The sequence below is a fragment of the Temnothorax americanus genome, unplaced genomic scaffold, assembly GCF_048541705.1.
Source record: "Temnothorax americanus isolate GAGA-0224 unplaced genomic scaffold, ASM4854170v1 Scaffold1, whole genome shotgun sequence".
Classification (NCBI taxonomy): Eukaryota; Metazoa; Arthropoda; class Insecta; order Hymenoptera; family Formicidae; genus Temnothorax; species Temnothorax americanus.
The window spans coordinates 7,914,029-7,931,647 of record NW_027509230.1 but is presented as its reverse complement, the minus strand read 5'-3'; the positions used below and the strand labels follow the sequence as shown (position 1 = coordinate 7,931,647).

The 17,619-nt window shown below is 41.6% G+C and overlaps 1 protein-coding gene across 3 annotated transcripts in view; it reads left to right on the top strand.

Annotated features, from left to right (window-relative positions):
- The window catches only part of Nolo (ADAMTS-like no long nerve cord), a 184,998-nt gene that overhangs the window by 153,751 nt on the left and 13,628 nt on the right, over positions 1-17,619 (top strand). For all 3 annotated transcript variants that reach the window (XM_077399691.1, XM_077399774.1, XM_077399600.1), the window contains exons 6-9: positions 5,624-5,765; positions 6,160-6,289; positions 9,344-9,446; positions 10,810-10,908. In XM_077399691.1, coding sequence (XP_077255817.1) covers positions 5,624-5,765; positions 6,160-6,289; positions 9,344-9,446; positions 10,810-10,908 — 474 coding nt within the window. The remainder of the gene's footprint in view (positions 1-5,623; positions 5,766-6,159; positions 6,290-9,343; positions 9,447-10,809; positions 10,909-17,619) is intronic.

The following is a 17,619-nucleotide window of genomic DNA, read 5'->3' as shown; positions in this document are numbered from 1 at the left end:
TCAAAGAACAGAGCAGCTAGCTGAAAGTAAAGAGCGATAATATTAGAGTTATTTCTGTACACGTGGTGCTTCTCTGGTTTTTTTTAAATACTTTTTTCCCTTTACTAGTCAATAAGTAAGATTCGGCAAGAATTTGACAAATTATTAATTAAGTAGATAAAAGCAGCGTTCTTAAATACTTTGACGGAGCTAGTCTTAAGCCCGAGGATTAAACTGAAGGCGTTACTTAAGAATTTAACCGCAATTGCCACGTCTCTTGTCGAAACTTTGTAAGATGAAACTTCTGGAGTTAGTAGAGAGAAACTACGGGGTCGGAGAAGAGATTCGCGCGAATGTCGGCGCGTAGGCGGCATGTACCGGAGGTAGTGCCTTAAACGTATTCGCAACTCGTTGCTTTCCGCCATCGCCACGACGCGACGCCAGCACGCTCCGCTCCGCGCATCGCGTTGAGAAAACGTAACGTAACGAAGCAGCCAGGTCAGTCTTCTGCTAATATTTAACATGGGCGCGTCGAGAAGCCCGATCTCATCGTCCATTAACTTAATTTGATCAACGTCACACGTGTATATGCAGATGGTGCATGTATATGCAAACATCGTATATTCCAAAAGCGTAACGTGAGATAATCAGCCAGTATTATTGTACCAATAACGTTGCGCGCGCGCGTTCTTTATCAGATCATTTTATCTAATGAAGAAAACTATATTTCAAGAAGTGTATACTTTCTTAATAATTATTAATGAGATTTTAATTAAGCAGTATTCTTAAATATATTACAGTCGGATATTTAATTATATTCCGTGCGCGATCTGTCCGTTTACAATGTGTTTACATAGTTAACTCAAATTTAGTCAGATTATGATTATGATGCGAATTAAACTATTATTATCACGCTAAATTATAAAAAATTATTTTAAGATTATTTCATCTATCGTGTAAATTTAAACCTCGCAAATATATATCTTATACATCTCTCTATATTTTAGTCGCCCAAGAAGTATAGCGCGGCGACCTCGACCTATATAGCATTATAATCTTAATCTTAATTGTTTGATCCTAAATTAAATGAGACTCGCGATACCGCAAAACAACCAGAAAGAAATCGGATTAACAATACCGCTGGGAAAAGCGCGCTCGCGGTATATGCCGGGAAATAATTAACGAATTCTCATAATGGCAACGTCGGGCGACGCAGTCGCGGGGACAATATCTAATCACCAGAGAAGTCCACGTAATTAAGCATTAAGCAAACTCCGGTAAACGCAAACTGGCTTTGCGTTATTAAAAGTGCCGAGTCCCCCCGCTTTCGTTGTGCAGGGCACGCCCGATGCGGACGCGTCGAGCTTTTTCATTATACGTCGCGCACTCGTTAAAATGTATCTTCAGGGCGAAAAAAAATTATTACGCCGTTCCCCCGTTGTGATGCGCGAACTGCGAATTTTCAGAAATTACGTCAATCAGAAATTGCGGCGATGACATCAGCGTTCTTCTTCCTATGTGTTCCGGGATAACGGGGGTATTAGATTAGCACTCTACGACCGTTCCTTCGACATTTTTCGTCAAGTCTAAATTAAAACCTCTTTCTATAGTTTTGACTGTTTCGCTGCAAGCAAATTTTGATTCTCTAGCCAAGATGCAAAATATATCAATTTATATGATAGTATGTATAAATATTCGCGTCGCCTATGAAAAACGAATATTACGTACTGCAAATTTTGTATTTTGTATATTGTTATCAAAATCATATTAAGCATTACTACTCCTTTTCAGTAAAACAAAATTATCCTTCAGAAATATATGGCAGATAGTTTTCTCATTCTTATTAAACTGTAAGAAACTGTAAGAGAATACTTGAAATAAATATGAGACAAAAAGTATTCTTTAAACGAAGTATGCTGAAGTATCTTATTAAAGTTTGTTCTTAACTTTCGGTCAAAATGGTATTTTCTGAAAAGATTTTGACCATGATTAATGCCGCAGAATAAGAAGAAAGGAGAAGAAAGTAACCATGCGAGGCAAAAATTTGCTACTCGGAGTCCATTGCCCATTTCTTTCTACTCCATCTTCTAGTTTTCGCCCGGTTCCTTCTTTCCCCTTCTGAAACCTACATCTCTATTTTCAGTTGCTTATCTCGGAAGTAATTGATGTTCCAAAATTGAAATGAGCCCTTCCTCTCGGATTATCCTCGATATCTAACGTTGGAAAAGAAAACGCGACCTGTGCATAATAGAAAATAGATGTATGATAAGTACATATTGAATCCCCGAGCTGTTGTAGTCCTGGACAGGTACACAATAAATTTCATCGTGCCAGTGAAAACACGAAGGTGAATAAAGTGCCCGGGGGTTAAGCACCCCTTCCTCCATTCTGTAAATCCTATTCTCGAGAAAACTATGTTAAAAGGTAGAAACGAGTGCAGTGGGAAAGGAAGGTGAGACACGATGGCGGGGAAATGTCGATGGTGCGAGACTGGTAGAAAAGGCTGGGTGGTATCCTAATGGGATAGCGACAGCGGGGGTGCTAAGGACCAGAAAGGTATATGGAACATCGAATAGAATGTCGAGGCCGAATAATTGAATACCAGTCAAATTTGCGTAACGAAATCGCTACGGTATGGAAAATCGCGAGACATTAGCAATTATCGTCCTTGCTAATCTCTCTGATATTTCAATCTGAATAGAGAGTGTTTTGGCTCGGTAATCGATTTCGAATTTGTAAGTATTCCCCGGAGAAGTACTAAAAAGTATTGTCTTATTTTTCTGCAAATCTCTTTTGTAATAAAGTTTCCTTGATAAACTTTAACACGAAATAAAAATCTTTGATGATGTTTCGTTACATTGATACATAAAATAACTTGGACTGTTTAAATCACGTAATGTTGATCTGAAAATATTCTTCCAAAATTATGCTCTTTTTCTTATCGTTGATATTAAATACACGATATAATCTTGAGTAATAGCATATTTTTTAATAACAGCAATTTGTATGTATAAATGGTGGAATAACACCAACTTTATTATTTTTCGCCGTCACGTATTAGAGCGGTTATTTGTGCCCAGAGGAGGGTCGCAGAGTACCATTAAGACGCGCGATATTTCATTTCTCACGCCCAGAGGAATTCTCGTTTTCTCCCGTCTTGTTTACCTAAAGAAATAACGGGTTGCTTCGATGACCCCTATCTTTCAATTATTGGGGCCCCATCATTGATTTTCACTTTCGCGAAAGTAAACCTATAATCTGGTGTACATTTCCGCGTGCCGTGTCTTTTACATAAAGAGACATACGTGTCCATTAAGATATCTCGTTCTCGATCCTGTCGTCATATATACGACGGAGAGGAAATGCGAAACAAATTTATTCTCGTATGAAATTAAATTTCGGCAAATCCCAGGCTTGCTGGATGCCAGCCGTCCGTCCTATTCGGTGAACGTTGATCCTCCAGCTTTTCCGTTTCTCTCCATGAATTATCTTCGCGGTGGCGGATGAAATGAAAAAGAAATTACAGTTATATAAGCTGAACTATTTTCGTTGCTGTTTATTGAATTATTCATTAAATTAATTTTATTATAATTTATATTAAATCAGAGATACACTCTACTTCGCCAGTAAATAATTAACAATAATATTGTTATTTATTATTTCAAGAGCAATTGTAAATTAAAAGTTTTGATTAACAGATTAATAAGGACTATATATATAGCTATCTTAGAAAGAGGAAAACATTTTCACGATTATGCTATTTGCAGAATATTGGATTTTATGGCAGTATATACATTAGAACGTATTTCTTCCGTTTATGCTAGCCGGCGAGAAAATGACAATCCGCTTTGTCCAGCACCCCCATTCTCTTGCCAATTTTCACTCTCGCGTTAGCGTAGCGTTCTCGATGCGTGAAGCCGACCGCGGCTATTAGAGAGCCGAATTTCTCGTTTCGAAAACGTAGAAATAAAGTATCTACGTAAACTGGCTTTTGCATTGGGGTGCACGGAATAAAACTGCGCTCGTAACGGCCGCAATTCGCCGAATGACGATCACCAATGTTTAATGGAAGTATTTCGCAGAGCGTTTGAAACTTGAACGATAATCGAGCCCGATTTCGATTCTGCAGCCAAATCGAACGATCAATTGGGCCGAAATGGAGACCGTCGTGCCGCGCGCCACGCCGTACCGAATTTAGCGCGCAATTTTCGCCCGGCAATGTCTAACTCTCATTAAACGACATCGTTACACGAAATCGTATGTATAAAAGAAGACATGAATGTGTGCATTATAGTGGATGGATAAATTTGTGCGATTCGAGATTATATAGCAACTGAGAAAAGCAGCGCTTATAACTATCTCACAAGCTCAACGGGAAGAACGTGTAATTGCATAAATTGCATTTATAAATAAATGGATAAAAAAATATCATCCTTAATCAAGTTTAGAATGATCGTATCTCGACGCGCACAAATATATAATTAAATCAAGACGCCCCAAAATAACAGATTATATAATGACCGTTCTCAGACATTCGCGTGTTATATATAGGAAAGACAAACAGGGCAATCATGAATCACGTTCTGTATTGACTTTGCTATTTCCTCGTTTTCCACTCTCGTGCCGTCGAACAGACGCGCGTTTTCTCGGACTTGCCGACTCCGGAAGTTTAAGCGCGTAGGTAATTGGAACGAACGATTTATTCGCGTCGCAGGTCACTGCGACGAAATCTCGGATTATCTCGGCGCCACACCGCAGTTGATCGTACGAGGGAGATCCCTCGTTAGGCTCACGTCCCTCTCCTTTTTACTCTCCCGGCATCACCGAGGCGCGTCCCACCTTCGCTCGCGCCTTCGCCTTCCAGTTTGCTTCACTCTTCTCGCCCGGGATAAGGGATGAATAATGTACTCCCCGACCTCCGAGCAAATCTCCGTGCAACCTGAATGACAAATCAGTTTGCCGTCCCAGCCAGGTCACGAATCGACGTCAGCTCTCACCTCCTCCGGCTCCCTCCCAGCACCATCTTCTCCACCTCAAAGATCCGGAATTTTCGCAGGACGTTTCCCGTTCTCGCATGAATCCCGATGACGCGCCAGCATTCGTCAACGTTCTTAATGTGTCCGGGATGCCGCCGATACTGCGAAACTCTTTCAGCTCCAACCAGAGCCGTAACAGGGAAAAATTTCCTGTCACGTAAACAGTAAATCGATATAAGTGCGATGCGACTTCTGAATCGGCAATAAAATTCTGTAAAAATTTTTGTATTCGGCGCCGAACGACAATTTGTTAATACTTGCTGGCAGAACTTTGGACAAACGAGAGAAAATCTACAATCTTTCTTCCTCTCTCTCACGCAATCAAATCCTTGAAATTCTTTCAATTCATGCAAAGATAATAATTTTGATTTATTAATTTTGATTTTACTTAAGATGCCAGTAACATTTTTAATTGCCATTATCATCACTCTTTTATCAATGACGAATCACAAAATGGCAGAACAGAAATAACCGTGTTCTTAACGATTCTTTAAGGCAAGATTATTTGTCTCTGGCAATGTGTTGGGAAGCAATATAACGACAACCGCGGCTGGAACCCATTATATGGAAGACGTGTTTCATTAATCGAGCGTGGATTTCTGTTGCAGAAGGTTGGTTGCGACCTTCGAGTTGGTAGTAACAAGAACACAGATGCGTGTGGCGTGTGCGGAGGGAATGGATCAAGCTGCCAATCGCGATACTCCTGGAGTTTGGAATCGATATCCGCCTGTTCCAAGTCCTGCGGTGGAGGTCGGTAATTACTGAATTAATTTAGCCATATTTCCCTATGCAAACAATTACATGAACAAAGTAACTCAATGTTATGCGAAAGTTTGTCGATTTTCAAAGGTATCATCTCCGAAGTATCCATATATTTATTTAATTTGTACACAAAGATATATATATATATGTCAAACTATGATTCTCTCTTATAATTCGAGGAGTATTTCTCATATTTTTGAGATTTTTTTTTTATTATATTCAATAATTCCCAAATGTATATTATATAACTGTTTCAAGAGCTAAAAAAAAGGGCACGTCGTTGAACAAGAAGATAACGAGTGAAATTCACGAGCATTATTTGCATGAACGTTCGCCGTCAAATTGGAGGGCTAATTTGCCGGTCACGTTTTTGCACTAATAGGTTTCAAGATAGGGATGGCGGTGTGCAAATCGGCCGACGAGAGCGTCGTGGAGGACAGCTATTGCGATGCAAACAGCAGACCTTCGGTGAAGCCCGTAATGCCGTGCAACACGCACCCTTGCACAACGAAGTGAGTACTTTCGGACAGACTAAACTATCTACGGTAGAACTGCATGCACGTTCTATACGTCAAAGAAACGTCAGGTCACACACTCGCGTGTACAATTGAGAGGTAGATATTATAGGTGCCTCACCCCGCGAACTGCACGCGCGCGATTTCGCCCCGCCGAACAATAAAATATCCATTCCCCGTTTATGTAGAAAATATTACTTTCTCCATATTTCGCATTAACTCGCGAATAAATCGCATTTCTCGTACGATATCTCGGGATTTTCGAGAAAGTATAAGCGAGGAGCGAGCGAGAAGTTGAGGAGCGGTACTCGGTATGCGAGCGATCTTCGTTCCTGCAACAATATTTCTCTTCCGTTTCGCGGAAGGGTTGCGAGACTGCGATTTAAAGCGAGTTTTCGCGATGGAAATCGTCCGACAAACGACGAGATACTGCGCCGCGAGTCGACGGGGACTCCCGGACAAAAACTCCCGCAAACTATTCTCTCTCTGGATCCAGCGGACACTATGGATGGAAGTCGTGGAGTCGAAAGTTTGCCGTCCGGTATACAGAATCTCTCTTCTTTGTGTTCGAATTCACGGCTCGATATATTCGGCGGGACGATCGACCAACCCTTGCCGATTTGTCTTTTGCCGCTGTTCCGCAAACGATTGCTTTTGGGTTTGCGACCAAAAGCAAAGTAATGGAGAACGCTGTGTTTTTTAAACGGTCAGATCGCGAGCTTTTACTCGACGAGAAATTAGTAGAAATCGTGCTGTGTAACAGGCGCCAGTTGCACGTGGTAAAATTGCGTTTGGGAGACGTATTAGCTCGTTTCGCTCGCTGTAGTATATCTCACTCGATCTATCTCACGTCACTCGATCAAATCGATTGGCGAGAACGCGAGAAAATTGCCGGTTTGGGGATACGCGTGCCTGCGACGACAGTGTCACTGATCGGATCGCATCGTTCAACGATCAAGATGGGCGTCCGTATAAGCGCGACAAAACGATTATCGCGGACCCGCGATTACCGTCGAGCCGTTTCCGTTGATAAATTAGCAGCGCGGCATCGATCGCCCAGCGAATCGGTCAATGCTTGATTGGAGTGGCCGCGAGTTTAGTTTGAATTTAGTTCGACTGAAACCGACTAAACGGGGGGCCCACCTTTCCCTCCCCAGAGAGGAACGGAACTCCGACCGCCGTGAAAAGCCGCAACCGCGCTTTGAGGTACAGCAATCCGGAAGTTATGATTTAATCGCACATTACGACTTATCCCCTGGTTATTTACCGCTGAGGCTTAAGCGATCTCTATATATACATCCGACCGCGAATCATGAATGCTTATCAAAATTCAATTGTCTATCTAGCATGGTATTCAAGCGGGAGATAGCGATAGCTCAGATCTCGTATATTATAGAAAAATATATTACAGAGAAATAATAATTACAATGAATTCTTGGTTTTGTTCTTGGTATTACGATACTTGCGATAATCCATGGTATAATTTATGTTTACATTAAAAGACGCAGGCAAGAGACGTGTTTTATAATGAGTTTCATAAGCAAGCACTATACGGTAGATGGCTTATCGGGGAAAATCCGCGAGATATAGCCATGTTGACACATATACATTATGAATTCATCGCGGATATTGGTAACACGTGTTAGGCCGTGAACGGATCTTAACATAATTATAAAGTCAAAAGTAGCGCGTCGACACGACACGGTAGTCCGTCGTCGAATGCAATTTTGGGGAACAGACACGCGTAAAAGGGGAGGAAAATTGAAAAGACTGGCGGTAATTAATTTCGAATCTCGGGGATCACTATGGCGTTCGTGGCTTCTCCACCGAACATCCTTATATCTAATGCGTGCGCGGCTTTGCCACCGGAAATTGAACGCATCAAAGATGACTTTGAAGATCACGTGGAAAGAATGTCGGAGGCTCGGCGAGATCGGCAAGGTCGGCGGTATAATCGATGATCGATATCCCGCTACGTAAACCCAGAGACATGGGCGAGAGAGTTTACCGTTTCACTTTGTCATTTAGCGCAATCGCTCGTACACGGAACATTTTTACGGCGTCGTGCATGAAAAATGCCGAGAGTGACTTTGACAGTTTCATAAAAAGCCCGTTACGTCGATGGAAGGCACTCCACCTGGACTACTTGGTAAATGCCCAGCAAATCGGTATCTTCTCTCTCGCCGATATGTTGAGGCTGGGAAACTATCAAAGATATCACTCATGAGTTTTAATAGAGAAACGCTCTGGCATTTTAGAATCAAAAATATCCACCGTCAAAAGCGAAGCTATTTCTACCATTCATTCGATGAATGATACTGCGGAAATTTTCACAACGTCGTAAATCGAAAAAGCTTCCAACGAGATAAAAGAAACGCGAAATGCGTTATTTGTGGAAAAAGTGAGATTGATATAAAACATCTTTCGGGATGATTATTTTCACATTGAAATAGAAAAGGTATACGCATCTTGGAGGGACTATTTTATTTTACGTATACGTGTTTGAAGTTTCGCCGCGTTTACCCTTCACGTTCAGCGTGTATAACTGACGCAAACATTGTGTCGTATTACGGAATGAACAATTCCGCATTGTTACGAACGGAAAATGGAGGGAGCAAGTGCGGCGGCGAGATTTTGGCAGTGCCGCATGCGAGGTTCTATTTCATGTTTTGGAACTCGGACAACCCACGGGTATATTGAAAAATGAACGTATCCACCGATGTAAAAGAACGAGAAACGTATCGATGAGAGCGCCCGCAGCATTTTAAACGCGCGTTTCAAGCGGCATGTCGCCATCCCCGGATCATAAACTTTACATCCGCCGACGTTGACGCGGCACGTTCATTTTTTACACCGACTTTAAATAACCGTGAGGACCGTTGCCGTAGCGTGTTTTTTTTTCCTCCGCCGACGAAGGTGGAATGTTAATCATTAGCACGCGCAATTTTGCGAATGCGGCCGCGTAACTTCGTAACAAACTTAATCTCGTTATATAAGATATTCCTGGTGATATGCACACCTTGAGCGAACTTCCTTTCTCAATCTTTTCAGGTGGATGAACGGAGAATGGAGTGCGTGCAGCGCGAGCTGCGGCGGCGGTTCGCGAACGAGGTCCGTCTTCTGTACCGAGGAGAACGGGAACGAAACCACGAAGGTAAATCCGAGAGAATAAGGCTCTTCAATAATGAAGTTTTCGTTTAGTCGAGTTTTCTCCTAGACTCTATGATGATCTCGGTGGAGTTCGAGATATTGCTTATCTCTTAATAACGCGAAATGAAACGTACAGCTATATACGCTCGAATTTCAACCGTGTTTCAACATTTCACACTGTGGAATAGTCCTAGCTGTCGATATTATTGGCATTTGTCTTAAATTTAACAAACTGTTATTCACACCGTTGTTGTTGCTCTTTATTATTTCATTCAATGAATATAACTATCAATTTTATATAATATCCATATCTTCCCTAATTATTAAAGAATCTATTATCGGGAGAGAGGGATGAGACTTCTCATAAACGTTATTCATGCAAAGCGTTCAAAGCTTGAGATATCATAATTAAATTGTTTATAAGTATTTGTCCAAACGATACGAGAAATCGATACAGTACATGCCATGCCGACGGTAACTCGGTTTCGAAAATCCCCGTGGGGTGTGTTTGCGTCTGCCCAGAGAGGGTGTCGACGCTTTTTACGGTGTAAAGACAAATAAATCTTTCTGGAATAAATCTGCCAGGCGCGACGGAATCAGCGTTACGCGTGCACACGATAAAACGCCACATTTTTCACATTTCGCCACTGACGTTAGACACGGCCGTAATTCCGTCGCGCTTTCGCGCGGACGGAACGTTAACCATTCCTCTCATCTCAGGGAATTTTATGCCGTACTTTCGTACTTGTCTGCGAGTCGCATTTACATATACGCGGCCCTGTCCCGCTTCTCGACGGTCTACGGAAGAAGATCCCACGATCCCTAACCCAGTTCGGTTCGTTTAAACTCGAGGAGCTTGCTCTCCTCGCGAGTACACGTCGTCGCTCACCGCGCGTAAAACCTCCCCCGTCCGACAGCTTTCACGCACACGTACATAACGTACGTATAGGCGGTGTACTTTCATATTTCATACATGCAGGACGTCCTACGCAGCCTAGTAGCTTCAGACATCTTTCGAGAATTTATGCAGAATATTTACGACTGACTTTTCCCTAACGAAACTTTTCTGTTACATTTTTTTTTTTTTTTTTTTTATATATATTAGCGACAAATATCTTGATGATCTACAAAATTAAATTTCTGAGATACGATTGAATTCTCATCTTTATTTTCATAAAGACTTATGAATAATTCGGTAATTGTCGATACCTCGCCGTATAATATTCGCAACGAGAAATATCTCATTTCTGTGTTTTCTGATATTTTACTTTTGTACACTTGCATTAAGTCTCACATCTAATTATTAAAATTGTAGCAATCATATATTAAATTTTAATAATAATAATATGAAATCCTTGTCGTTACAGCTGCCCGACCACAAGTGTAGCAGCACGCACAAACCGCGCATTCAGGAGACCTGCAACACCGTGTCCTGCCCGATGTGGGAGACCGATAAATGGAGCGAGGTGAGAGTGCATACGATTCTACGCGAGTAAAACGCTCTCGTATCATTTAAGAGCGAAAACGTTAAGCCTTCTCGCCACAATCACGGATTTAGGTGCGCACACGTGCAGGGTCCAGTCAGTCGCAAGCACACGAACACACACGCACCTATCCACCCGTGTGCACGTACTCACACACGTGCGGAGAGCACGGCACGGCTCGCTATCTCAACTACGAGTTTTACTGCAAAACGTACTGCCCAGATGGAAACAGGGTTAATGGTTGTGCACGATTTGCACGCTCCCTTTACCCACCGCGTAAATGTTACTGGGTTGTTACGCGTACGAAATGACCGATTCGAATAACTTGTGCCTGGCAAAGTTGTGCTTTTAAATTTACCACAGCTTGTCTGATCATTTATTACCTATCAAAGACGCATCAAGTTAGACGCTAAATTAATGTAAGATTTTCAGAAAGTGATCTCTTGTGATTTTGTCTTCTTTAATTATTTGACTTTCAAGCCAGTTTTTACAATCTGTTCCTTTATATAATCTTTAGACAGAGTGAAAGAGATCGTAATGATCGATACTGTGTGCGATTTCAATAACAACTTTTAATGATTAAAAAAAGTGTCAGAATTCTAATTAAATACCCTTAATTGCTGACTGGTTGAAGTAGATTTATTTTGGCTTAAATCTGATTATTTATCGATTTTTCTAAAAAAGTAACAATAGATAGAAATAACTTTAACTAATAAAATGATGAAACCACTAAGATCAGTGGATTTAGCTTGAATATATATACTGATGCATTCGAAGATCTAACAATTAGCAGATTAAAGGTTCCTCAAATAATCACAGCGGTGCGCGCATTACTCGCAAAGCACGCGTTAATTTATCTGTGAATCCAGATTGCGGGGTTATTACTTACACGTTTGGGGCATAAACGCGCGCGGCAAGGAAGCCTCTAATTATAAAACTCTGTTTCCATCCGTTGCCCTTTTCGACAAGTTACAACGTATATCCGGTGGCCGTTTAAGGGTAAAGCAAATTAACAACTGCGCGCGATTTGCACGATGCGCGCTTGTGGCGATGGATACGTCAACGCGAATTACACGAGAACGCGACCCTTCTCTCTTGCCGCAATCGCGATTTCGTGTCCACGTATCTCCGTTTCTCCACGGAGAGAACGCGATTTTCACGAAAAGACGTGTGTATAACCGTCGTAATTGCACATGAACGACGGACTGGCTAGAGGTAGATAAAGTTGTGTCCGACGAGGATGACGCTCGTAAAGATTTTCCGTTGATAGAGATAGCGGAAGTTTTCAAAGTTAATTTGTACAAAAGACGTCAGATTTGATACTTTTCTTATACTTGATTCTTTTATTGTTCGCATTGGATCGATTAACGATTTATTGCTTGAACAATTTATTTTTGTTTCTCTTATAAGTAGAATAAATCGCCTAACATATTAATAAACCCCATTCTTCTTCGGTTTAAATTAAACATTAAGAGAAAACTTAATTATTCGGTTCTTATTCCGCATAATGACTTTAGGTTGCTTCTAAAGCTTTTCAAGGAATTACAAGAGATCAAAATATTTGTACTATAGTTGTACGCTTGCATTGTTTAAATCCGTCTTTTTCACAAAATAGTCACTAATTACGGCAACGTAATCTCTTAATAAATCTGCGATATAATTTTTGATATTTAATTACTTGCTAAAAATCACGGAGCAACATGCGAATTGGATCCGAATGGAATCGGATTTAAGTATGTTATTCAAGCGTGAATTATGGATCAACTCGCAAATATAATCTAGTTTACGTTTAATTTTGAGCAAACAACTCGTTTACGTAACATGGAATGCGATAAATTTCTCATTCTTGATTAAGGCAATTTGTTTGTTTCTACCGCTTTACGCGTCAGAGGGATGCCTTCGTTAAAATATATTTTAATCCTTTACCGACCCGCTGAAAGTTTCCACTTGTAGCGCATGGATCCCTCGTCTGAATAAATGGAAACCGAGTTCTGCAAATTTTACATACATTTCGCGCTGCACATTTTTATTTTCTTCTATAACGTTTAAAACAAATATACATAGCGTTACGTGGGTGTTAAAACTAATAATATACACTATATTAAATTGTATTAAATAAATTCTCGCGTTTGGTTTGCTTTAATCCAAGTCAGAGATACCATATCTTTCACATTCTCGTGAAGTACAGACGAAATATATCTGTAAAATACACATTAATATCAGCATGCACTAAAAAAATTATTAGCTCGGCAGGAACGGCTGTAATATACGTTCAAGATGCTCTCAAAAAGAGCATCACGACTCAATAACAGGCTCCGTACTTTTGCCCCGCGCGGACAGAAAAAGAAAACATTTGCTCTTTTTTAAACACAGATGATTGTATCGAGCGGCAGACGAGCGCGTGGATAAAACGGCACTCTCATTCGCGCTGCCGCGCGCGCCGTGTCATCGTCGTCCGCCCGACGACTAAATCGGATTTTCTCGAAGCCGAGGAATCGCGAATCGCCCGAGCGGAACATCGATCGTCGCGTCGTGGAGAATCCGTTTACCAGGCAGCGGTATGAAAGAGAATGCGGTAACGTTTCTTGGCTCAGGGATATGGCGTGAAAATGGAGCCAGACTGTAACACTGCCCTGCCTCCTACCGTGTATACGAATTACGTCTAAACCGCGCGAGTAAGGGAAGCATATACGCGCCGAGACTCGTCTCGTCTCTCTTTCTCCGCGCGCGAAACGTCTTCTCCGAGCTACCATCGGCATCGCCCAAGCCCGCCAGCCCCATATTCTTCCACGCGGAGTTCTTTGAGGATGCTTCAGGCCACATCAGACACCAACATCAAACAGGACAATTTAGTCTCCAAACAACTGCCTCCCCGCGCTCCTCGCTCTCTTTTCCCTCCCCCACAGCTCTTTTCCGACCACCCCGTTCCATCAAAATCCTCGGCTGGCCTGGTGAAAGGCAACCGCGTTGCCCTTCTTTCCATAGCAAAGCAGAAGTTAACGGGAAAAGAAGGGAGACGCTGTACCGGTGTGAAGAGCTTTCTTACCGGCTTGAAGGAGAAAATTGAGATACTGTGATAGATGGAGAGATATAAATAGATGGAAGATTACATATTCTTCCCTAAAAATACTCGTTTCGGATACAGCACGAACAATTCGCGAATAATGCTTCAGAATAATTTAAGCTATTATTATTGTATACAAGAGAAATTATTATCGTATTTAATTTACTTAATAGAGAGAAAAATCTTTCTTACTGCATTATTTGCGCAGGGAAGTAAGATATCGCTTTCTTTTAAGAGCGATGGCGAGAAACGAGCAGCGGCATTTCTTGCCGGATGAGAAAAGTGCGTATGGCACAATTACACGAACAATTCCTTGTTTTATACATCAACGTCGTAATACGGAGAAACGAGGAAAAAAGGAAACGAGTCGATAAATCCTCTTTTCCATATTATTCTTCATCATAGTTCGTCGCCCTTTAAATTCTGGGTTACGCGGATAAAATAAAATTACCACTTTCGGGAAAGACAATATAACAGGTAACGCACATTTGCCGGCAAGCATTTCTTCGAGAGCTATATCTTCGAGCGTGGCCTCGAAAAGGGACGGAGATGAAGAAAACGGAGAGGAGCGTGCGCGAGGAAACGAGTGAAAGAGAAAAAAAACGGAAACGAAGTGAGAGAGAGAAAAAAACGGAAACGGAAGCCATATAACGTTTTGCCAAGAAAAAGCTCACGTGGCTCAATGAAGTTACTTGCGAAACATGCGCACGTGCACTTGCAGCGTATGCGAATAGTATACATATGTATAGGTATACACACGCTCGCGATCGACAGCTCGATCGTCGATATATGATCGTCGCATCGGCGGCAGGGTCAACGTCGTTGCAGCTAACGCTCTGCACATCGCCTCGGATCTTTCCGTAACGAATGCGATTCAGATATCGGGGGCTGCAAGCATACGATGCGTTACCAATGCGCAACGACTCCGCGGCGCCCGCGGAGCGTTTTCAGCGCTTTCGGTCCCTGGCACGATGTTCCGACGTGGTTTCTTGTATACCTTCGACTGACCGAAAATCGAGATAGTTTCTGGAGGCATTCCAGAACTTTGATTTCGGCACGCTCGAGATTTAATACACGCCTATCGTGTTGGCGGTCAGTAACGGAATTGCAAATACTTCTGCTTCGTCAGATAATTTTGAATTGTTCTGGTAACGACATGGAAGAATTGTTCCTGTCACTTTGCTAACTTACTTTTGCTCTTTTCTTTTCTCTCGACACAAGCGTATATTTCATGTTCATTTTCATTCATCATAAGTGTAGGGAGGGGGGGGCATAAAAATATAAATGCGTTTAAAAAGAGAATCGATCTGATTTAGGATAAAATTAGATTAGCAACTGGAATAATCTATCCGAAATTAGATCTGTTTCCGCGAGCGAGCTGCACAAATTTTCCTTGCTTTGACTTGAAAATTAGAATTAACATTGTTTTAATTGAAAAGAATGAAAAGATAATATTTTTGCGTCTATCAACCGCGAAATGTAACCAAGCAGATTATGAGATACGTTCAAGGAAAGATCTATGGAGAGCAGATGTGCCAGAGTTATCATAAAACGTCTGCATAAAACATAGGGAGCTCGGGATAAATTTATGCAGCGGTAACCGGAACGCACATACATGTTTCGTTTACCAATGTTTCGTCGCAGCCTGCGTGCGAACGCATGCATGCAGTTGAAACGGGCACGTATTGTACGCAGTGTATATACCTATGCGGTACATATTGCCTCATATTCGAACGGGTCGCTGACATCTATGCAAGTTTTCTGGCACAACGTTCGACAGACCGCTTTCTCTCTCTCTCTCTCTCGCTCTCTCTCTCTCTCTCTCTCTCTCTCTCTCTCTCTCTCTCTCTCTCTCTCTCTCTCTCTCTCTCTCTCTTTCTCTCTTTCTCTCTGGTCCAGTTTCTTGTCAAGATAGACACTTACACCCTCCTCCTCTTCCGAAAATCGATACACTGCCTGGAAGCTTTCCAGAATTTTCATTGTACGAATCGTCGTGCCGTTAGTTCCCTCCCAAGAGTCGCTCTGATTGCCCCAAAGTTTGCTCCGTGAAATAACCAATAGCAACGCGATTTTCAAATTGAAAGAAAACCTCGTCGAAAATTAGAACGTTCTGAAAGTTACATATGCCTACCTCGTATTTTATCTTGTAACAAACCTGGGCCGTGAATTACACGTCGAACTTTACGACGATTGTGTTGCCGGACACTTTGACACACGAAACGAATTGCCGCCCCGCCGCTGTAAAGATATACTTTGAAAATCACCATCAGACATTTTTCACTTTCTTAGAATGTTATTCAAATTTATTCCGCAATAAAAGTGTCGCGCGTCTTTACATGTCTGACAACGTGCGGTACTTATCTAGTTGGAATTCGTCCAACTCCAGACGGTTGGTTGCACCTTTCGGCCCTTGAATCACGGTGCTCTTGCACGAAATGATTCAGTTCGAGGATCGAGGTCAAAGTGTCTTTGTTATTTTCCAAATCGTCCATCAGTCCGTATTAAATAAGCGTTATAACTTTTCCAAGATTGCCCACTATGCGCGTTAAATTACTGAGATATTTATAGATACATAGATAATATTTTTAATCATCATGAAATGTAGAAAAGACCCGGATTTTTATTCTCGGTGACAAATTTCTGTGTTGGAAGATCTCGACGAATTGTAAACCATTCGCGTCCATTACGCATTGCGAATTCCCGCTCTGGGGTAAAATAGCCTCTCATGATCCTCGAGAATGCAATCTTGTTGCATAAATAAGAACATGACGATGAACGTCCAGAAAGATAACAGTAAAGAATGGCGTTCGTACGAGTTTTCGTGAACGCTTCCCGTCTCTTGAGCGAACTAAAGTTTCTTGGCAGATACGTGAAAGGAAAAATCTCCGCAACTTCCCTGCGGAATGTAGACGTCATGCTTTATTCATGAGGTCGCTAAATGCGGCCCGTTGCACTAGATGTGTATTTATTGCGGTATACGCCGCGCGTAAGACGCAATATTTCACTGATCACTGATCATGTACTACGATACTAATATTAGATTGTTTCATACATGAGCTCTTTTCAAGTTTCTCATTTCTTCCTCAACCTGTTTGAATAATGAATTTTTTAAAAATTCCCCAGAAAGTATCAGGCAATACTAAAATCTTATTCAAGTTAATTATGATATTGTTTCATTAAAAATATATTACATTCGTAAAATTGTTATATACTACAATAATCTCTAACACAAAAATGTTTATATTTTTAATAAACATAGACTCTTACAAATAGATAAATTAACGCTTATTTAAAATTATGAGGTCTTGGCCGATGTGTAGAATGAGCATATTTGCACGATTAGTATAAATGCATCGCAGCGCATCATACATCTCTATCTTTCGAAGACAAACGTTGTTTGTCTTGTGCGAATAACGAATCGCATTCCCATTACGTTCATTCGCACACAGACCAATGTATGTGGAATACCAGGTAAAGCGAGTAAATTTTCCCAGTCATATGCACGCAAAAGTGTGCGCGGCCCATGATTTACGGCGCTTCATTTCTGATCGATACACAATACAGTTCGTTCCCGTCCGCTCTCGAAAACCGAACAGCATCACGGAATGGTGCTCTTTCTGATAGCGATA